This window comes from Carassius gibelio, chromosome A12 (genome assembly GCF_023724105.1).
Source record: "Carassius gibelio isolate Cgi1373 ecotype wild population from Czech Republic chromosome A12, carGib1.2-hapl.c, whole genome shotgun sequence".
NCBI lineage: Eukaryota > Metazoa > Chordata > Actinopteri > Cypriniformes > Cyprinidae > Carassius > Carassius gibelio.
Genome location: NC_068382.1, coordinates 17,464,711 through 17,486,279, shown reverse-complemented (window position 1 = coordinate 17,486,279; position 21,569 = coordinate 17,464,711). Strand labels below are relative to the sequence as shown.

The 21,569-nt window shown below is 36.9% G+C and overlaps 1 protein-coding gene across 1 annotated transcript; it reads right to left on the bottom strand.

Moving 5' to 3' along the window:
* Window positions 1-7,221: 7,221 nt before the first annotated feature.
* Window positions 7,222-20,835, bottom strand: LOC128025765 (adhesion G protein-coupled receptor A1-like). The gene is made up of 7 exons (XM_052612293.1): window positions 20,519-20,835; window positions 19,836-19,984; window positions 13,954-14,081; window positions 13,115-13,238; window positions 10,061-10,212; window positions 9,223-9,318; window positions 7,222-9,015 (listed from the first exon to the last, which is right to left on the bottom strand). Exons 2-7 carry the CDS (start codon window positions 19,836-19,838, stop codon window positions 7,554-7,556), a joined length of 1,965 nt encoding a protein of 654 aa, XP_052468253.1. The 5' UTR covers window positions 19,839-19,984; window positions 20,519-20,835; the 3' UTR covers window positions 7,222-7,553.
* Between the last annotated feature and the right edge of the window lie 734 nt (window positions 20,836-21,569).

Here is a 21,569-nt window from a genome sequence, read left to right as displayed (position 1 = left end):
TATCATTGAAAAATTAGGTATTATCATTAATATTGTTTTCATTATTTTAATAATGAATTATTCCTATTTATATATTTTTATGTTAGAATAAATAATGACATTTTAAATGTCATTATTTTTATTAAATATACCAGTAAAAATACCAGCAACAAGAAGCCAATCTGAGTTTTCTGCCCCAACTTACCAGGGTAATTTTCACTGTAACATATATATGTCCCTACACACATTCATAAATATTATATCTTATCCCACATTTGACATTTATGGCCAAGAATTCCAAAATGCTTACAAAAAAGAACCATCCTTAAATTTTAAGCAAAGGAGGCTATTTATAAGACACCCATCCACGTATTCAGCTCACCACGCTGTTCTATTCCTGTCTGTGCCTTCTTCTGTCTATGGATCTATTTGTCCTCCTTCCTTTTCTTCGATGCCTCGTTTTCATGGCTGCCTCCTCCTCCCACTCTCTCAGATAGTATGTCATCTGATTTTGAGTTGAGAGTTTTGTCCATAACCAGTCAAACCAAAACCAGAACATCAGGGAGTAGGCCTACGCTTGCCTCTATAAGGCACAAAATAAATAGGTCACACCATCCCGTGAATGCCAATGGTTGAAGTAATTGCAGTTTTCTAGTGGTGCTCAAATACTGAGAGCTATCTGATTGCTGTGGACTATAATGTGTCATATAATGACTAAGCAATGTTTGGTTAAAGTAGCCTAAATCTGAAATTGCGACAAACTTTTCTTCCCAACCAAGGAAGAGACTTCATTACAAGTAGGAAGAGACATTAAAGGGGGGGTGAAATGCTATTTCATGCATACTGAGTTTTTTAAACTGTTAAAGAGTTGGATTCCCATGCGTGAGTAAAACTGCTTAAAATATCTCTGCCTCCTTGTTAGTGCGTCCGCCTCCCATGCCAGAGACCCGGGTTTGAGCCCCGCTCGGAGCGAGTCATTGCTGCTGCTGCTCTCGTTCAGTTTCAGCCTCGGGATCTGATTCTGGATCATAAATAAATGGCTGAATCTGACTGTTAGCCATGGTTTCTTTTGGATGATGTTTTTTTTTCCTCACGGTAATGTCACAACTTCCAAACGCTCTCAACGCAAAAGCCTACTGGCGCTCGTGATTCTTTAGCTCCGCCCACACGTCACGCCTCCAGACGGTCGTGTTTTTCCAGGAAAAATCGGTACAGACTATATTTCTCTTATGAATATAATAAAACTAAAGACTTTTTGGAGTTATGAAGGATGCAGTACTACTCTATAGGTACTCAAGATTAACAGGATATTGAGTGAAAACGAGCATTTCACCCCCCCTTTAATATTTTTGCTTAAATATTTGGTCAAATTAATGTAAAAAAAGTAATGATGTGCACGATTAAAAAAAGTATAAGTAGTGAAAAAATAGTGAATAAATTGATCAAAATCATCCTTTTTTTTTTTTTTTTTTTTTTAGTTTTTTTTAGTCATACTTTCTGTCTTTAACAAAACATGATATAAATGCAGTCAATATTTAATATAAAATGTACATTTATCCAAAATTACATCTAATTATTTTGGCTAAATAACATTTTTGTTGATGAGAAGTGCAACAATGAAACAATAGAAAAAAGATTTGAAACCGCTGAATTCCTTCATTAATAACCCACTTAAATGATGCAGCCATGTCATCCTACATGAAAATGCATATTTTGGACATTAAACTGAATTTACAGAACTATGAGCTGGCGGTGGAGCTTGAGTTCTTTCAGTGTTCCTGTGGAAAAAAAAAAACTGACAATAATAAAGTCAGAGATTAGGAACCCGCTATAAGTACTTAAATGTAAAATCTGTTTAACATCATTACAGTCAATCTAATCTAGTCTATTCTTTTTCACATTCACATTTTCCAACCAGTGCACAGCATTCAGTTACACAGTAGTGTCTGCTGCACTAATGAGTTAAATGGTTAAAGGTGACCACTAGCCAATGGGATTTGCGTTTGCACTTTAGTGGGGGGGGGGGGGATGGGTGCTAGACCTCTAAATGCACTAACAATGTTGGGAATACTTTATGTTTTAATTATTAATTTTAGACAGATCTCATATGTGATTAATCTCTTGCGTTAAATCGTTCAAATTGTTAAATTATCACCACAATGCACATATTTCATCCTTATTATAGTTGGAATTATTTTTTTACGAGATGAACACTGCCACAGTTTTAGCACAAAATGCAAGCTGGTCAAGCACATCATCTCAGACAGCAAGTCTCCTGATCTGAGCCTATCAAGACTGTTTCAGTGAGAGTGATGAAATCTGCCAGCAGACAGAAGTGAGGAGCGGCGCCGTTCTGAAGCGATCTGAAGCGAATGTGCCCGTCTCCACAGAACATTTTAACAACAGCACCCGATGGGTTTTTCAGTGAACCCAGCATTGCTTAAATCCAATTTAGCCGTGTGAATGCATTTTGCTGTTTGCCTTCCACTTTAACGAATGACCTATGTTTGCCCCTTAATTCTTTTCCTTTTCTTCTTCATTTGAATTCTTACATGTTTCTAAGTAGACTTAACTCCTCTTTAATTAAACATAAAGGGTTGTTTTATGTTTCAAGAAGTCTTCTTGTCATAACCACAATAAACCCAGTGGGCAACTTAGTGTTGCAGCAAATGTTCAGTATAAAACATTGAAAAGTTTCCAAGCATGTACCAGTGGTAACCTCTCACAGCTGTTTAGTTGGGAGGTAAAAACTTCTATACAGGTTCAGTAAGGACATACTAGCAGTTCTTCATCATCTCTTGGTTCCTACAGTTCTGAGATGATGTCAGAGTCCTTGACAACAGAATGCGTGAGCAGGGATCAGCTGCAGAATGGGGAGGACTGATGAATAAACAATCGTCCAGGCCCTGCAGCTCTGAAGACTGTCAGCAAGAGCTGAGACGTAGGCACGATAAACACATGACCAACTCAAGGCAAAGGAGATGCCTTTTCTTCCTGCCGAATTCATGGATGATTTTGACAAAGCGCACTGGCCTTCACACAACACTGCGAATGGATAGAATGAGAATCTAGTTAAGGAAGCACTCAGGCAACTTTGGGCATTATGTATTGCATTTTTGCTCACTACTGTGATGCCTCTAAAAAGAGAGCAAGAGAACAGGAATGCAGTGTGAGGTGATAAAATACATTTATTGAAAATTAAGACAAATGTAAAAAAAAAAATGACTAGCTTCAGGTCAGGTAAGAGCACAAATCACATTTACTGACCAAAAAATGACTGCAGTACTTGGTTGTGTGGGTAAAGATAAAGCACAACACAATGTAAATCAGGAAGCTAGACAAATTTCATTTCCTCCAAGGATTCAAGGGAGGGCTTAATTGTATCCATGTGCTACACACACATCTGAAGAAGCATGGGTTGGTTGGTGAAGGACAGTTTGAGTAAAAAATTAATAAATAAAAAATCTAATTTTTATAATTTATTTTTTTAATTTGGTTAAACACTCAGTGGTCAGTAGCCAATATTAATGTCATGCAAATGTATATATTGTGTGGTTGTACTTGTAAAAATGCAACATGATCCCTGGGCCCGGTTGCATGAACGCCCTTAATCTATAAGAAATCCCATAGTTATAAGGTTAAGATAAAAACTTAATGGTCAACTTAAGGAACTTTAAGTCTATCATTTTTAACTATTCCTCCTTTATTATCTAAGTGTTCCCTTAAGCATTGCTACAAAGTTCTTAGTAACCATTTCACCTTAAAAAAATTAAAAGACCGAAACAAGTCCCTCAAGTCATCTTAAACTCAAATGTGATGGCTGGTTTTATGTTGTTTATTATTATTATTAATTCTTAACGTTCATCTGCATGAATTCATGATAAACTGCTTTGAGGAACACCAGCAATATCAACTAGAGTAGGAGAATTCTTCCCTAATATGTCTTGAACCAATTTCCCTGTTTGGGATAGGTCTTGTAGGTCTTGAGTCCCCTTCACCTTTACAAAATAAAAAAATTATTACATTGTTCCAAAACAAGTGCAATACCTTCTGATACAATAGGCACAAGCTTAAAGGCATTTTTTCATTATTCTTCTTTATCAACCTTATTTTTTCCGTAAGAGTGGGTGCGGCCATTTGTAAATTTTATGTGTCTGGCTTCAGGGCTCATCCACGTCCAGCTAATTTTAGCTGTTCAGCCTGTTTTGCTGCTTTATACAGCAAATTGGTGTGTTTTACCATATTATTTAAATGTATTAACTTAATTATGAATAGACACTGGTTTTATTTTCTTCTCGTTATTTCCCTATAGTGGCTAATGGATCGGAAGTCTTGCCCAAAGGCCTACATTTGCATTGAAGAACAAGGTGGTTAGTTATTTCTTTTCTTGAACTCACAACTACATTTTCATACTTTTTCAAAACTCTGTGCACTTGACATCAAGATTTCTTGAATTGATTCATTCGATTCAATATGAATATCCTACTTTCCACAATGCCACAGTTACAGTTAAAGTACTACAAAAAATCTTTTTAAAATGTTGGTGATTTGTGGTTTGAAAAGTCTTCTAAATAGATTGTTGTCGGAGAGTGTTTCTCTCGTTTTGTTCAGTGTTGTTGAGAATGTCAGTGCTGTTTCATTTCCCTTAAAACTAGTATAACTCACTCTAACATCTGCGCTGTTTAGTGGCCGTGTGTTAGGGTCCTAAAAATACAATCAGGTCCAAAGCTCAGTGTGGAAAATGGTAGTAAAAGATTGTGACGAGTGGGGCAGGGCCGAGAGCCGTGGGAATGGAGCAAGGCCGGTGGAGTGATTTGGAGCCCACGGCTCTCTGCCCCGCCCCACTCGTCACAAAAGGTCATTTATTATTTTAATATATTATTGTTTATTAAATCTTATTTAGATGTGCAGCAAGCCTAGCAGAAGTGATGTCTTCGGTATCCATGAATAATGTATTTTAATATACAAACTGTGGGCCTTTTGAAATTCATAAAAGAATAGCCTTTTCATACTCTGTCCAGTTTGGTTTAAATTTTTTGTGATTTTTGTATTCTCTATAACACAAATATATTTCAGTTGTGGTTGTAGTAAAGGTAGGTTTGTGGTTTTTTATGTTCTGATCATTGTGAGTTGTAATAACTATAGCATCCGCGGCAGCCGTTGCCGTATGCTTCCAGAAACTACAGTGAAATGTTTAGTTTAAACACTTAGGTAAGGGTGACAGTAAAGGCATTTGTTTCAACACTTTCCTTGGCCTCAGGAACATGAATCTTCCAAATATTTCACATTACTCTTCAGTTGGCATTCTGATTAAATAAATGGCACATATTATTAAGAACAAAATGAGACAAATACGATCACATTGTATTAAAAAAATTATATTACTCCTTAAACGGATACTCCACCCCAAAATGAAAATGTTGTCATTAATCACTTACTTATGTCGTTCCTAAACTGTAAAGGCTTTTTTTGTCTTCAGAACACACTGTAAAACATAATCCGTAAAAATATACGGTAAAAAACTGGCAGCTGTGGTTTTCCAGAATTATACCGTAAAAAATACAGTAACACCATTGTAGGTTTTAAACTTTAATTAAAATTTAATTTATGCATTTAGCAGATGCTTTTATCCAAAGCGACTTACATTACATTCAGGCTATAAATTTTTACATGGCAGATGGACTATTCTGACGACATCTTTCATACTTTTCGGGACTTTGACAGTGTAACTTACTTGGCAGTCTATGGGACAGTCACAAGTCTCCCGGTTTTCATCCAAAATATCTGAAATTGTGTTCTGAAGATAAACAAAACTTTTATAGGTTTGGAACGATGTGGGAGTAAATGATTAATGACAAAAGTTTCATTTTGGGGTGAAGTATCCCTTTAAATGAACATAGATACATGTAGCTATTAGCAGATTTCTGTGATCATGTGTTTGTCTCCTTTTAAATTAAGAATTACATAGAATATGCAAACCTAACCACAAATTAAGTTTAATAAAAAAAGACAGTTGCATCTGCACCAATTTACTGTTAATCAAGTGTGCTAATTCAAAACAAAACAAGTAAATCTAAGATATAGAATTCAATAAACAAATCACATATTGAGTTAAATGAAAACAAGAAGACCAACAAGAAGACCAATTGTTTTACTGAACAAAAATGAATAATTAAACAGTGACACACTTTAGTTACTTACTTGTTGCATCATATAAATTGATCCATTTCTTGATTCAAAATTCTGGTTGTTTGCCCTCATAGTGACAGTGATATAAACTAACATGAGTGATATAAAGTGATATAAACAACATGAGTATCCTTTCTGTAGAAAATGAAGCCCTCCATTTTTTTATTTTTTATTATTACTCTTTTTTGGCTCAGAATAAATAACAATGAGTGTTTCCAGTAAGCTAAGATGCTTTCCTGTCAATAACTTGAATATATGTAGCTATATGTATCTCGTTAGGCATGTAAATGATTGCTTCCAACATTATGGTGAACATGCTTTAATGCTTTAGTGCAACGTAAGACTTTTGATCAACACAAAGCCAATACGTTCTGTAAGGCCATTGACTTGAACTGATCTGCACCTCATTGCCAGTAACTAAATACTGTATGTGCATACATCACATGTGCAGTTCAAAATGCATTCTGCCCGGGCACCTCTCCTCATGATTTGTCACCATGGAAACACAGGGAGCCTATTTGTTTGCTGTTTTTATGTCTGCAGATGGAAAAAAATGACAGCTTTGTTGTGACAACCACATACCATTATTCACATATCACAGACTACTCAGTACTTTGGGTTAGATCTCAGTTTTAAAAGTTGAATTGTAATCATAACACTTCAACTGTGAGTTACAGTACATTGCCACATATACTGTAACTCACATATATGTTCATTGATTCTTCTTAATTTCATTAGTGGTGATTCACAGTTTTCCCTAAAAGTGTAAAATCTAATTAAGTGCTGGTGGTTTCACACATGGTGATACTTTTGGATTCACTGTTTTTTGTTTTGTTTTTTGTATTAAAAGGCAAAACAGACATGTAGAAGATTTTGGCTTTAAAACAAAGGACTTTTCTTACACGGATGGAAATCTTGCTATATATATACACATGGGCATGTTGTCATGCAATTAGACACAAACACATGCACTCGGATCTTTCTCACCTACTAAATAGACCCCCACCCCCCACCCCAACACACACACACACACACACACACACACCCATAACAATAAAATTGAACATTATTTTACCATACCCAAAAACACATGTACAAATATCAGTTTGATTATAAAAGTTCATCCAAATTAAAATGTATGGCATGTGATCTTTGCAACAATATTAAAATGGCAAGAGGACAAATAGAATGGAGCTGGGATGAGACGTGAGATGTTGTCTGAGAAGAGGTAAGCAGAGGTTCAAACCTCTTTAAAGGGGAAGTCACAGCAGGGGGACTACACAGTAGCTTAGCTCAAAGAAGAGAGGTCCTTTGGGTAACAGCCCTGGGACTACACAGTAGTTTAGCTCAGGCGAGAGAAACAGGTTAGCACATAATTTACAGGCCTACACGGTTGTCTCGTTTTTCCAAGGTCCAGTCCTAATGTTACCTGTGGAATCAGAGGTAAGTACATAGTCCTCCTGCTGACTATTGTTCCGGCTCAGTGTCCCTCTCCGGCTGAGGGTGCCTTTCCTGCTGAGTGTGGCCTGGGAGCATGACAATGTGACCTTCGGAGGGGTTATATCCAAGTGCAGCATGGTTTCATCCTCTTTATCGGCCATCTTTGTGCAACTGTACATCAGCAGACCCGTGTCAGGATCCTCTGCCTGGCAAGGGCTGACAAATGGGTCAGCTTTATGGCAGCATATGCTCGAGAATGGGTCTGCTTTGGCACAGCACATGTGTCTATGACAGGAGAGCTGACTGTCCAAGTGTGCACTATGGCAGGAGAGGCTATCGTGAAGGCCGTGTGAGGCCAAGTTCTCAAGGTGGGGACTGGGACTGGGGCAGCGCAGCTGGTTGTCCAGGTGGGGGCTGTGACAAGAGAGTTGAGTATCCATGTGGGACATGTGGCAGGTGAGAGGGTTGTCCAGCTGCACACTGTGGGGGCTGTCCAGGTGGGAGCTGTGCACACTGCCGTCCATGCTGGTGGAGGTCATGTGGTAAGAATAGTCCCTGAGGCAGGGCCGAGGTCGATTGAAGGAGCGAGACTTAGACCTGTCCTTCAAGCAGCTTTGCAGGGGAAGGGTTGGTCTGGGCAGTTCATCAGGGAGGGTCTGCGGGAGGGTCGTCAAAGAGGAGGGACTGTGAAGGGTGGCACAGCAGGTGCTCGTGTGGTTCTGGGTGGAGGGCAGTGTATCCAATTTGCAGTGCGGCAAAGGGGAGTGTAGGTGTGGGGAAAGCAAAGGTTTACCCAGGCAAGATGAGTCGATCTGGCAGTGGATTTGGTTCTGCCCATGGGACGGATTATGGCTGTGACTTAGAGTTGGGGGGGTGGCGTTCCCCGCCGCTTCTCCATTGACCTCCACCTTTGGTTTGTTGGGGCAACAGGCCCACCAACGGTGCCACACATCGTCACGTTTTGCACAGTGCTGAATCAGCAGAAAAAGCCCCAATGTGACTGAAAATGCTCCATATAGGCAACTAAAGATCATGTCTAGAAAATGGCCCTGTGATATGGCCAGTGCTCCGAAAACCCAGGTGGCCAGGAAGAGGAACAGCGTAAAGGCTGTGGCCCTCAGCTGAGCTTTGAAAGAGTGTTCATTGGCCAACATGGAGGCTGTGATGGCTGTGCAGCCAGTGTGATCACCATGCTCACCTGGCTCTCCGCTGATGGCGTGACAGTGCCTGATTTCAGCTAATGCTAAACGCTGCTGTTCTTCGGTCATAGCCTTGAGCTCATACTTGCGCTCCGGGTGCTGCTTAAGCTGCACGAATGTCCACAGAAAGTAGATGCACATTACCAAGACCAAAAAGGCAGTGGGTCCATAAAAGCCACCTAGACTGGGCTCCAAGGCCATCCAACAGCTGCAACACAGACAGATACAATGATTAAACTGGCAGTGTTGTTACCACTGTAGATCTAATTACGGACCTCATGGTAATTTATAGCTTTAATTAAGATCCATTTCCCGGAATCAGTGACATTTGTGATTTTTACTGGCTTACTAAAAACAAAATACACATATTACATCTGACAGCTATCTGGACACTACCAGGAAATATGATACTTACTAAGGGGCATCATCTCTGCTACCGTAGTTATCCAAGCTAACAGCAGCCGTAACACCCACTATGATTAGAGGGATTCCACCACTGACCAGATAAAACCTGACAAGATGAGGGTGGAAAAAAGACAAAAAAAAATGATTTTCATTTTGTCTTACAAGGAATTTCATATCTAATTAAGTTAATTTGTCTGAGATGTGAACCGTAAGAATGTCATTTTGTTTGCCTTACAACAAATACATGGCATACCAATTAAAAGAGCAAAATATACACTACTATCAAAAGTTTGGGGTCGATAAAAAAAAAAGAACACTTTTATTCAGAAGTAAAATCAGAAGTGAAAGTAAACACATTTAAAATGTTACAAAATATCTATATTTCAAATAAATGTTGTTCTTTTGTAACTTCTATTCAAAGAGTCCTGAAAAAAATTTATTATGGTTTCCACAAAAATATTAAGCAGCACTGTCTAATTGTGCAGAGCTGTGTTCAGTATTGATAACAATAATAATGTATGTTTGATTAATAAATGCAGCTTTGCTAAGCATAAAAGACTTGACATTGAAAAACATTGAAAAACATTGAAAATCTTACTGATCCCAACCTTTGAATGGTGGTCTATTTATTGTATCTATCAGCTTAACGTTTTAAAATGTTTTACTATTACTTTTTAATTAATCTATAGTATTTATTGTTGCATTTATTGGGTATGTATTTTTAATCAATCAATCTAAATATCTTAAATACAATTTTTTTTAATAAACAAATTCAGTTCTAAAGAAGAACCACTACTGAATCAGAATTCTCAACCTTTAGTAAATTCATAAGCCTTCATGTTGTGTACCTGAAAATGGTGGCTTTAGGGCGTGGCTGGTGGGGAAGGTCCCGGTCCTGAGGTATGGGTGGAGCCTTGGACACCTCCATACAAATATTCCTGGCAGTGAAGAGCAGCCATAGCATGCTAGAAAGGGAGGAGTAGTGCAAGATAATGCCAACCTGTCAATGAACAAGATGAAACATTAAACATTGAAAGCTCACTCACAAAGAGCAGACTGGCACAGAAAACTAAAGCAGCAGTGTGTATGTATGTGTGTGTGTGTGTTTAGCCGCCATGGTGTGTGAGGAAGGATGTACTGAGGGGGAGTTTTAGGTAATCCTCCTCAGACAGTGAGGTCATGCTGTTGTCCTCTTTGCTCCAGTGCACATACTGCATCAAACCCACCCAACCATCCATTCATATATAAAATAAATGACATTTATTTGGGGAACTGGATGTAAATTATGTGCTATGAATGTCTCTCATGCTTTTTCAGAAAACGTATAAATGTATAAAAAGCGAATGTGAAATTCACTTTTTTGTTTATATCTAGGAAAATTAAAATACTTTATAAATAAACGTAAGGAAAAACTGTCACATAAATACAGAACACTTTCAGAAACCAGACAAGTGTACTCAATACAAAATATACAACTCATACACAATTGTCTTTTCCAACTTGAGACAGCAGTTAAGCGCCAAAACACTTCATACAGGTCTCAAAATCAACTAAATCTTCCATAACAGCAAACATTCACACCTGTCAAAACATACTGACCTTAAAAACCCTAAAACCTAGAAGCAGTTTTACAGAATTACAGATTCAAATTACTAGCACTCAAAAGTGGTAGTAGTTTTTTTTATTTTTATGATTTTTAAAGTAAAAAAAAAAAAAAAAAATCACAGAAGTCTCTTATGCCTATACCAAGGCTGCATTAATTTGATCCAATAATAAAACAGTAATATTCAAATATTACTACAATTTAAATACCTGTTTTCTATTTTACTATATTTTAAAATGTAATTTACATTACAAATACCTTTAAGGTCATTTGATCAAATTAATGCATTATTGTTGAATAAACATTAATTTTAATTGAAAATAGAAATCCTACTGACCCCAAACTTTTAAACAGTAGTGTATCTTTTGTGTCAGTGTTTTGTTTTTGTTTTTTACAGAAACTATGAAAGATATATGAAGAACTACAAATTCTCACAAAGTTTGCTACAGTTGTAAATTTTTCATTTAACATTAATCATTATATACATTTTCCACAATCCAACAAAATTTTTCAGATTTAGATTTAATTTAGCTGCATCTGTCAAGGTGTGACTCCCTCCTTCTGATGGCCACAACTTGGGCATTGGCCCATGCCTGCTTGTTTGAGAGGGCACTGTACTGCACATCAAAATCAATCATCTACATTTTTCCATAAAATCCATATCTCTACACATACACAATTAGCACAGCTATGTAAACACTACATTTGGTGTTGATCAACTTAATAACAGTTTCCTTCAATCAAACTTCCTCAGTCAGCCATGTTTACACACAGTTACAGTTTAGTTTCCAGTATTGTGCATCAGTTCAGAATGTAGTGAGAATTCCTTTTTAAACACCAATTCAGTTCCTAAATTTAATTTGAGCAATTTATTTTGAAGCAAACAGGAAACAGATTTGTGATCTGAACTTAAAGAAAGTAGAATTGAAACGAACTGAAATCCGAAAAAAATTATATTATTTCACTCACCCTTCAACCATCGATCATTAAAAGGAAATTTAAAATTGTAAAAGCAATAATAAATTACTTTAAACATGCCTTGAATAACCCCAAAAGACTGATAAATTCTTCAACAATATCATGCTAAATCATGTTAAATATCATTGTAGCATTATACAGTGGATATAGAAACGAATCACAGTATCACCCCTTTAAAAGAATCACATTTTGGTGCTTTGCAGCCTGAAATGAAGACAGACACCGTTTTTATTTTATCCAGTTGTATTTACTTATAATATCCAAGTAAGCTATAACACCAACTAATTTTTATTATTTTATTTCAAACGGGGGTGATTCTTTTCTATATCCACTGTATGTCTATATAATATAACATACTTTGCCTTAATCAAAAATGTTCATTAATAATAACAATGAGTTATAATATTTCAAGGTGATTTCCATCATTTTAATAGATAACAAATAGTGTAATTACCTCCTTTAGAAATATTCCAATAAACACAAATGATAGGGATTATAAATTACATTTTAAAACACCTGTGTGAACACCTGGAAAGAGTAGTGAGGATTTGTGGAGAAAAACAAGAGATTCTAATGGATTCCAGTTAATTATTTATGGGATAACATAAAATAAATTTGGAGAGCAGACCACTAATATGCAGTACGTTGTCTTTTTTTTTCATATTGTTACAGTTAAATACAAATAATAAGGAGGAAAATAATGTGGAAGTGCCCCCCATAATTTAAAACGCAGCTAGGAAAAGGGTGGATAAATGTAATTGTAACTACAAAAGAAAAGTTAAAAAAATGACAAACAAACCAAACAAAATAGACTGATAGACAGATCATATATAATTTTTTGTTGACGAAAGACAGTCATTTATATTGTAGATATTGTATTGTATATGTATAGGCGCATCTGTAATTTATGCTCATTATGCTTCCAGTCATAAATCTGATGCTTTTCATTCTGAAGCTTTACTGAAAGTGAATCAACTGCTGTTATTAACTAAAATATGTTTAATAAGCGTGCAGCTATAAACATAATCAAATTAATCTAACTCACTGGTCCAGGCTGTAAATTATCTGTTATGAAGGCATAAGCGCTACAATTTGAAAGGCTATGGCAATCCTATCCTAGAAACCCCAGTGCATTAGCTTCTCAACACTGGGCAGCCGTGTCAAACAAAGCCCTCTGTTTCTTAGTAAATAGCAACAATGCCAGTTCGAGAGTCAAAGAGGCCATATGCTAGTGACTGTGAACTGAGAGCCACAGACACAGAGCATGAATAATGTGGATCCCTCAGACCAAAGATACAGGGTAGAGAACTGGGAGACTTACCACTTGACAGATCACAGGGAACTTGATCTGGTTGATGCCTCCTGCAAACACCCCAAACGTCATGGCAGTGTGGAAGAGGAAGTTGAGGAGCATGTGCCATCCTTTCCTGCTGATTCGGATTATGCTGTAGACACACACACACACACACACACACACACTTCAGATGAAGAAAGAGCTGCACCATGAGTAATACATCAACAGCTCACTAGTAAAGGGGACAAGTAACTGCGCTTGAAGTACAATGCTATGACTAAAGAATCTTTTGACCCTTTCTGCAAAGTGTCTGCAAAGTAGAGCAGCTCACTAAATTTGGCACTGTCCCTCTAAGGTTAGAAGTGGCCCGTTCTCCACAGAGCAAGCATTACTCACTGGAAATATCTGTGACAGTCAGGGGTGATGATACTATAAATATTAGCGGTCTGTCTCAGGATCACAGCACTATTGTGGCAGTCTGCCCCAAAAACATTGCCTACTGTGATCTTTTAGTGTTAGTACTGGCGCTGCAAATGGCATGTTTTGAATAGGGGAAAGCTTTTAAACTATTTTTGACTGAAGCAGTTTAACAATGCAAAAAGGCAGCACTAAAAATACAAAATTGCACTAGTAAATTTTATTGCTGAAATTCAGCTGAAGAAATACACTTGACCAAAACAAACCTATTATGTTATGCAAATAAGGCCTAAAGATATTTGTTGACAAGTGTCTATTTAACTATTAATTAATTTCAAAAGCAAAATTAGGCTTGGTAACTTATCAGTTTACAATAATACTTTAAAGCTTGTAAACAGTGCCACTTGTTATGCCTCTTGTTCAGCTTAATTACAGAAAAAAGCATATACCTGTGGTGTACAATGTATGTCATGATAGAAATCAGCAGGCAGAGCAGCATCACTGCAGTGCAGGCATATACCACTGGGTGCAAATAATCCCCTGGATATGGAGGAAAGGACAGCACCCTCTTTAAATCCTGTCAATAAAATCAGATGAAAAAATTAGAAATAAAATTGCATGTCAAATGATAAAAAAACACCAATCTGTATATTGTATATGCATTTCCATAATAGGATCAGTCTTCAAATTTGCTTCTGTATGTTTTTATTAATGCATACAGATAACGTATGTCTCTGGTTCTAATATTTGCAGACTCTTATTTAAGCAAAATCATTTTGTTCATGTAGTGATTGTAGCAATCAGTCTCTTAGTGGTAAAGTATGCACTGCAGTACGGATGCACAACATGGATAAAGATGTTGGATTTAAGAAACTGATCATTAAAACAGTTTTAGCTTTATAAATAAAAGAAAAGGAGGGAGAGCTGGAGAAGGTGACAGGAAGAAAGAAAAACAATACAAGACAGGAGCACTGTCCCTTTGAGCCAAAGACTACGCCCCCATTGCATCAATCTCTTTCAGTATGTCTATTTTATCATCCGGCCCGAAGAGCCCTTTTGTTGTGTGCCTGAAGGGATTCTTCCCCTCTGTACAGATGTACATGCATGTCTTTACACTCCAACAGACTGAAAACGCTCTGCGCTGGGGTGGGCGATATGACAAAAATATCACATCCCGATTTTTTTTCAGGACAATCACAATTCTTCATCATTTTGGTTTTATTATTTTGCACGTTTTGTGAGTACAGTAGTACAACCAAACTAATTTGCCTATTTAAAAAAAAAAAAGAATTGCAAAATATAAAAGAAAATAAAGAATTACAGATATTTAGCCCAAAGTGGATGAAGATAAAAATATTTGTTATTATTTAATATTTGTTATTACAGTATAAGATAAGAACATATACAACATATATAATATACAAATAAAACAAACACTGATTTATTTTTCAGATAGGTGTAGTTAGCAGTAGCATTCAAGAAACTACATGAACAAATATAAAGTAAAACACTACATATAATTCACTGTACAGTTTATACACTGATTCTTATTAAATGCATCTGTGTTTATATGTAAACCTTGTGTTGTTTTGACAGTATTAGCACAATAATATGTGAAAGATAACTTAGTACAGTAATCAGGCAGCTGTATGTGCTCAGGAATAGCACATATCAGAACTGGTAATTTTTTAGGTCAGCATAATGCTATTATGCACAAGATTGGTTATTTTAAAACTAAAAGACGGTTACATCTAAATTTGACACATGATCATAAAACAAAAACAAATGTAACCCTAAAATCCTGGTTATATTTTATGATTTAGCATTACGCCCTGTCTCAGAGAGTGCATGTCTGCCTCAATCCAAGGTGACATCAGCACAATTGCTACTCATTAATCAGTTTCCCATAAAGTATCACTCAGCGTCACATTATTGATCCTTTGACCTCAGTTCTTCAGCAAAGATACTGTAGCTTTAATGCCCTAAGACATCAAACCACTATTGCACTGAAAGTTAATGCTGATTAATATCAACTCCATTAGTGCCCCAAAGCAGAGGAAGTAATTTCAAACAACGTGCCCATAAAATGGTTATCAAGGCTTTGGGGCCTGCTATAGTCAGAGTCTGTATTAAATAAAGATATAATCAGTGTCACCTCACTACAGGAAAAAGAGAAAAAAGAAACAAAAAGGATTTTCACGCTATGGTTTAGGCCTGTCACATTTATGTTCTGTTCTGTTCCATTTTGGTTTAGTTTTCAATGTTTTCTGTTCCCCTGCATTAACACCCTAGTTTGTTTTTTTCCCTTAATTGTTAATCGGCTCCACACCTGTTCTGTTTTCATCTTGATTATGTTCCCGTGTATTTAAGCCCTGTGTTTGCTCAGATTCTTTGTCTGCTATTGTTGTGTGCCTATGTTGCTGTTCTGTTCTCCCTGTGGATTTATTAAAAATACTTTCTTAGACTCCACTTCTTTGTTCTGCACTTTATACTGGACAGCCCATGACAAGGCCTGAGTAAAAGCGTTTATGTTGTCACTCTTTTATAGTTTTAATTGATATCAGAAGAGCTGCCAACGCTCTTGTAGGCAACATTGGTTTCACTTGTAAGAAATCTCAAAATATCAGGCCAAAATACCATCTTTCATTAGGGATGGGTAAAAATAAACTCCATCGGATGTCTGTGGTGATTACACATGCACTCCATTGCTCATCCACCCATCTATGGCAGTTTCATGAGATTGTGCCCAATCTTCAAGCTCTTTGACCAACCACCCCTTTCACTGACTATAAATGGTCTTTTTCCAGACAAAAGTTGCTTCCTAAATATATACATTACCATTCAAAAGTTTGGGGTGAGTAAAATTTTTTGAAGTAAGCTCCTTATGCTTACCAAGGCTGCATAATTTGATCAATCAAACACGCATCGTGTCTTTAACTGCCGAACACATTTCCCACGACTGTACACGCACTCGTGCCTTTGATAACTGTGCACAAGCAGTGAACAATAGTAAAAAAACTTGCAGCTGTCACTTAGCCCCCATCAAAATGGAGACGCATATAGCTGTTTATGCATAAATTTTTTATTGCATAGGCATTTTGTCTACACGGATGTTTTTTGGAGATTGAAACTGATATTTTTTTAAAACCTGGGTCCCAGAGTGGAAAAAATTTTGAAAACGTCACACTAGCGAATCCATATATTTTCTGAAACGATGAAATCATCAGTTCACATCTTGCCCCTAGTCAGACACCGCTACATCACGTAACAGCAACCAACACAAACACTGAACGATTGTCTTTGTTTTACCTAACATTAACACAGATCAATAAATATATTGTTCCATGTTCATTTGTATACCATCCGCAAGGTTTATGGGCATAGTCCAAATCTTCTTCTCTGTTTTTAGTGTATCTCTGTGGCAGAATTATAGCGCCATTTACTGGTCTGGAATGTATACTACATTGTTTTGTGTCACTTTTGTGGTTTCATGTGGATGCAGAAAAAATTTAAGAAAAATTAGCAAAAAAGCATCAGACTATGGCCCTTTAATCGTTTAGGGGTACATTGTACGCTCAGGAGTCATTGTGATTGACACTTTTCACACAGTCATATGAAGAAACTGACATTTAAAGAGGCATTGGAATTAATTGATCAATACAGCACCTTTACAACATTCTACAAAGCTAAAAGCGTTCAATCTCATAAAACTTGTTCGTTTGATATTAAATTGGTGTTATAAAAATTGTCATGACTCCTCCGTATTTAGGTCTTTGATGCATCTTAAGCATTAAGAGTGTTCTTGGCTTCTCCTTCTGTGTGCCTCAGTGAGCATGCCTATCTTGGAGACAAAACTTGGTCAATCAGTCTGCTCCAGTGCACAGACTCATCTCTCCAACAGAATATGACTGCTTTGTTTGTTGCAGGCATTTACAGATATATTCATAAACATATACCAACTATGCACTCACATTTAGACATGTAGACAAATGTTGCAAACATACACAGTGCAATGTATAAAAGTCACGTGCATGTGCATCCAGAAGGCCTACAGTCTTGCTCACATACTCTCTTTTTTTCATTTTCTCTCTCTTATACTCTCACACACAGCACAAAACAAAAAGCAGTAACACACTCATTATATAACAACCATCTTTGCATTCTTTCAACAAATACTGTTTAATATTCAAAATTTCACTTCCGTGTAGACAACTAAAATGAATTACCATATGATCTATAATTAAACTGACTTCAGTATGCAATTCAATTTTCATATGCAATGTTGGTGGTAGGGAGCTATGATCTTCACTGTAATCCTTGTGGAAAGTGTGCACTTGTGTGCAGTTTAAAAGAGCTGCTCTGCGCATCCCTTGCACTTTCATGTCCTCTGTAATCTGAAAAAGCTCTTTTGCAAGGTCTAATGTATAATGTGGCAACGGGGAGAACATACTTTGTATTTTACACGACTCTCTGGAAAACGTGATTCTCATTGGTCATTCGCAGCATTCATATATTTTCATACACAGGCAATGATGTGCAACTGACCCTCCATCCAGGTTATGTATGTTTCCAATTTAACTTCTGTTCCACCCCTACATGGTCTCTACAAGAAGGATAATGAAATAATCAATATTTAATTTCCATTTATTTATTTATTTATATCTATTAATATTTAAATATCTTCAGGGTGGTCCTAATCACTTAATTTCAAAACGGTAGAAGCTTTCTAAGACACTACATAGAAACAAAGAAGATCTCGAATAAATAGAAGAAACAACTTGTGGCTTACTACATTTAAAAGCATTCTGTTTTCACCTGCTTTCTGAACATTTTTTTAACTGGTGTTCTATTTAAAGCCCGCCTTCTGAAAAGCCCAGTCTGCTCATGTGTATTACATGCATGGGGACATAGCTACATTACAGAAGTAATGTGAGGACTACAAACTAGGTGTTTAAGACATGTTTTCTGTTTAAACAATTAACTCCCTTTAAACTCTGCAGATTATTTGCATGCACAAAAAGCTATATTACATAGTACAGGTGAAATAACATAAAGCATAATAGGTCCTCTTTAAAATAAAGAAATATATAGAAAATAAATAGGTGTTTGATTAGGGTTAGAGCTAAACTCTGCAGGAAAGTGGATCTCTTGGGCTAGATTTTAGGATCCCTAAATTACAGAATCGGTAAGCTGTCATAATATTGTGGGGCTGAGAAAAGTATACAAAATGTGATAAAATGGAATAAATGTTATTTTCTCTTCATCACAGATGTGCGTCCCTAAATGACGTTTCTCAACATCATCACCATTTGATCCTGTGATTCACTGTTTTAATAGCTGGTTTGTTTACAAAGATTCTAATCTTATCTCAATCATTTCCCCTGCCTCCTTGCAATATGTCCTTGTTTTCAAGGCAAACATATGCCCTTGCTCAGATCTATGTTCTTAAATTATTAGATCAAGTCAATTTCGGACATTGTCATTGACTGTAGGCCTAGTTGATTCGGGTCTCTGTCCTTGGTGCTTAAAACAGATAAAGCGCTTAAGGCACTCTCCATGGTGCTGCAGTGATCCTATGTGCTTTCCGTATGATGAAAAAAAAAAAAAAAAAAAAAAAAAAACATTTTGCCTGGTTGGCTAATACCAGTGACTTGATTGGCTGGATATCTGAAAAGAGGAAGCGGCTACAGCCGACGTCATATAGCCAATGTAGACGTCATAACGCACAATTAAAACCACCATCCACGCCACGAGTATACCTTGGTGTTGTCATAGATAAAAACAGTGTAATCGGAAAACAAAGTAAGATCGCCACGGACAAGCCACAGCCCTTTTTGATGATTAGCTAACAATGACAATTGATATTCATTGCACGCGCTCTCCAGCTTCCAGAGCCACCAGTGCGGTTACCCTCTGACTAAATCCCGTCTACACAATCTCTACCATTTTCAAAGATTCAAATACATTGCATCTATACGTAATTGAATAAAGTTTATTTAACAGTGCAGCGATACTGAGCAAGCGTCTGTTACTGCTACAAATGGATCCTCTTTCTCTGCAGCTGCATCGCTTTAATTTCGTATATCACACCTGAGATCAATGCTAATGGCCACGTAAACACATAGGCTATTTGTTTGGGAGAAACTCTCAATTCACTGGTATTTCAACTAAAAAGAAAAAACAGTTGATTTATATCATCACCGAAGTTTTTTTTTTTTTTTTTTTTTTTGCGTGTTGTCAACACAGGAAGAGCGACCAAAGTTTTATCTTGTAACAATCTGTCTTAAAATGTAATAAAATAAATATAAAGGAGGTACTTAAAGTCACTCACCATCAGATCCGCAAAGTTAAGCTCCAGCTTTAGTGCAATAGTTTCACAGTCGGTTATGATGTGGCCATCTGGCGCGTGGCCCTTGCGCACGCGGAGAGAAACGGCATTCCGAAAGGCGCTGAGGGGGGGTCATTCTTCAGCAGGAGAGGCTGCAGAACATCCCAGAAAAAAAGCAACAAAAAGAAATAAATAAGTAACAAAACAAACCAACAAAAAAAGCGAGCATGACCATAAACCATTCCTTGTTAAAAACAGTTTCGAACTGATGAACTTCAGTCATTTGAGGTGATTTCAGTCGGGCACGTGCGCATTCGCCGTGACGTAAGTCTTTAGAAATATCACTCGTGAAACGTTAAAGCACAAGCATTAGAGAAAAATAACAGCACGACCTCTTGACAAGGTAGGTAGTGTAAAGATGGTTATAAAACAATCTTACTGCCGTTTGAGAGCCCTAAGAACAGTTTAACACTCTCGCGTCTCCAAAATCATAATCATATGACGAGCAAACAAAGCCAACACCCCTTACCTTAAACCAGAATGGCACACTCAGGACTTAATCGGAAAATGTTTTTAAATGAATACAGGAGTATGAGCCACCATGTTTTGGCAATATCACTTAGGCTACCGTATCAGAGCGAGATATATAGGCTACTAAAGGTAACATTTACTGCATACATCCTTACCTATTTTAAAGAGAGCAACTGGTGTCGAACCCCATCTTTACGTCCCGTTATCTGATCGAGCGTGAGCGCATGTAATAAAATCCATCTCTAAGGAAGCCAAATATCAGGTCTTGGGATGTTCCATTTTTCAAATAACTAAGCGGAACCGAATTATTTACATGACGTTCGGCTCCATTAATGGTTCTCGAATCTGCATTGTTCCTCCGATGCAGAAGGACCACCGTAGTGAAATACTCTGACAGTGTGTGTATCCTGCCATGCACCGCAACACCGTCCGCCACTGAATCTCTACAGCGTGAGACACACAGCCCGACCGGTGTTTAACGAATAACTCTTATGAGCCGGATCTTTAAGTCAGTCAAAAACATAGCCTATAATACAATATCCTTAGTCCGGTTCTCGAGCAAATGATTCCAATGAGTCGGTTCTTTATTGAGAATCAAAACACTTTTGAATCCTTGAGCTGTTACTGAATTTATATGACTTACTGAACGCCAAATTATTATTTTCGTCATGTCAGACTCGAAATGAATTGTTAGTGTTATTGGACTTAATTGGGCTTGTTATTAGGCTTGCGACAGGCTACTGACATCTTGCTCACATTATATTTTGTTGTAATCAGTAATTTGTTAAAACAAATGAATACATTTAATGTTACCATATTTAGGATTAATTAGTTACCCCTAAAAAGTGTTTGTATTTGTGAACAGACCTTTTATGTATGGGTTGTAATTTTGATTTTTTTTTTTTTTTTTTGTAGTCTGTTAAATATCTGTCGTTGGCCATAAATTCAGTCAGAAATCGATGTATTTTTCCCCAAAATAATTATTAATCAAAAGTTCTTCTAGGCTATATAGTTAATTGAGCAGTTAAGTAACCCAAAACAGGTCTGACGATGGCCTCTATTAAAGCACTGTGTGTGGGAAGAAAAGTAAAAAGTTTCTCAGAAATATAGTGGGTTGAATTTTTGGAATTTCTGAAATTTTGGATATTTTACTTTAGCGTGGGATCTACAGTCTGTAGGAGAGTGTGGATGCTGAATGACGTGTCG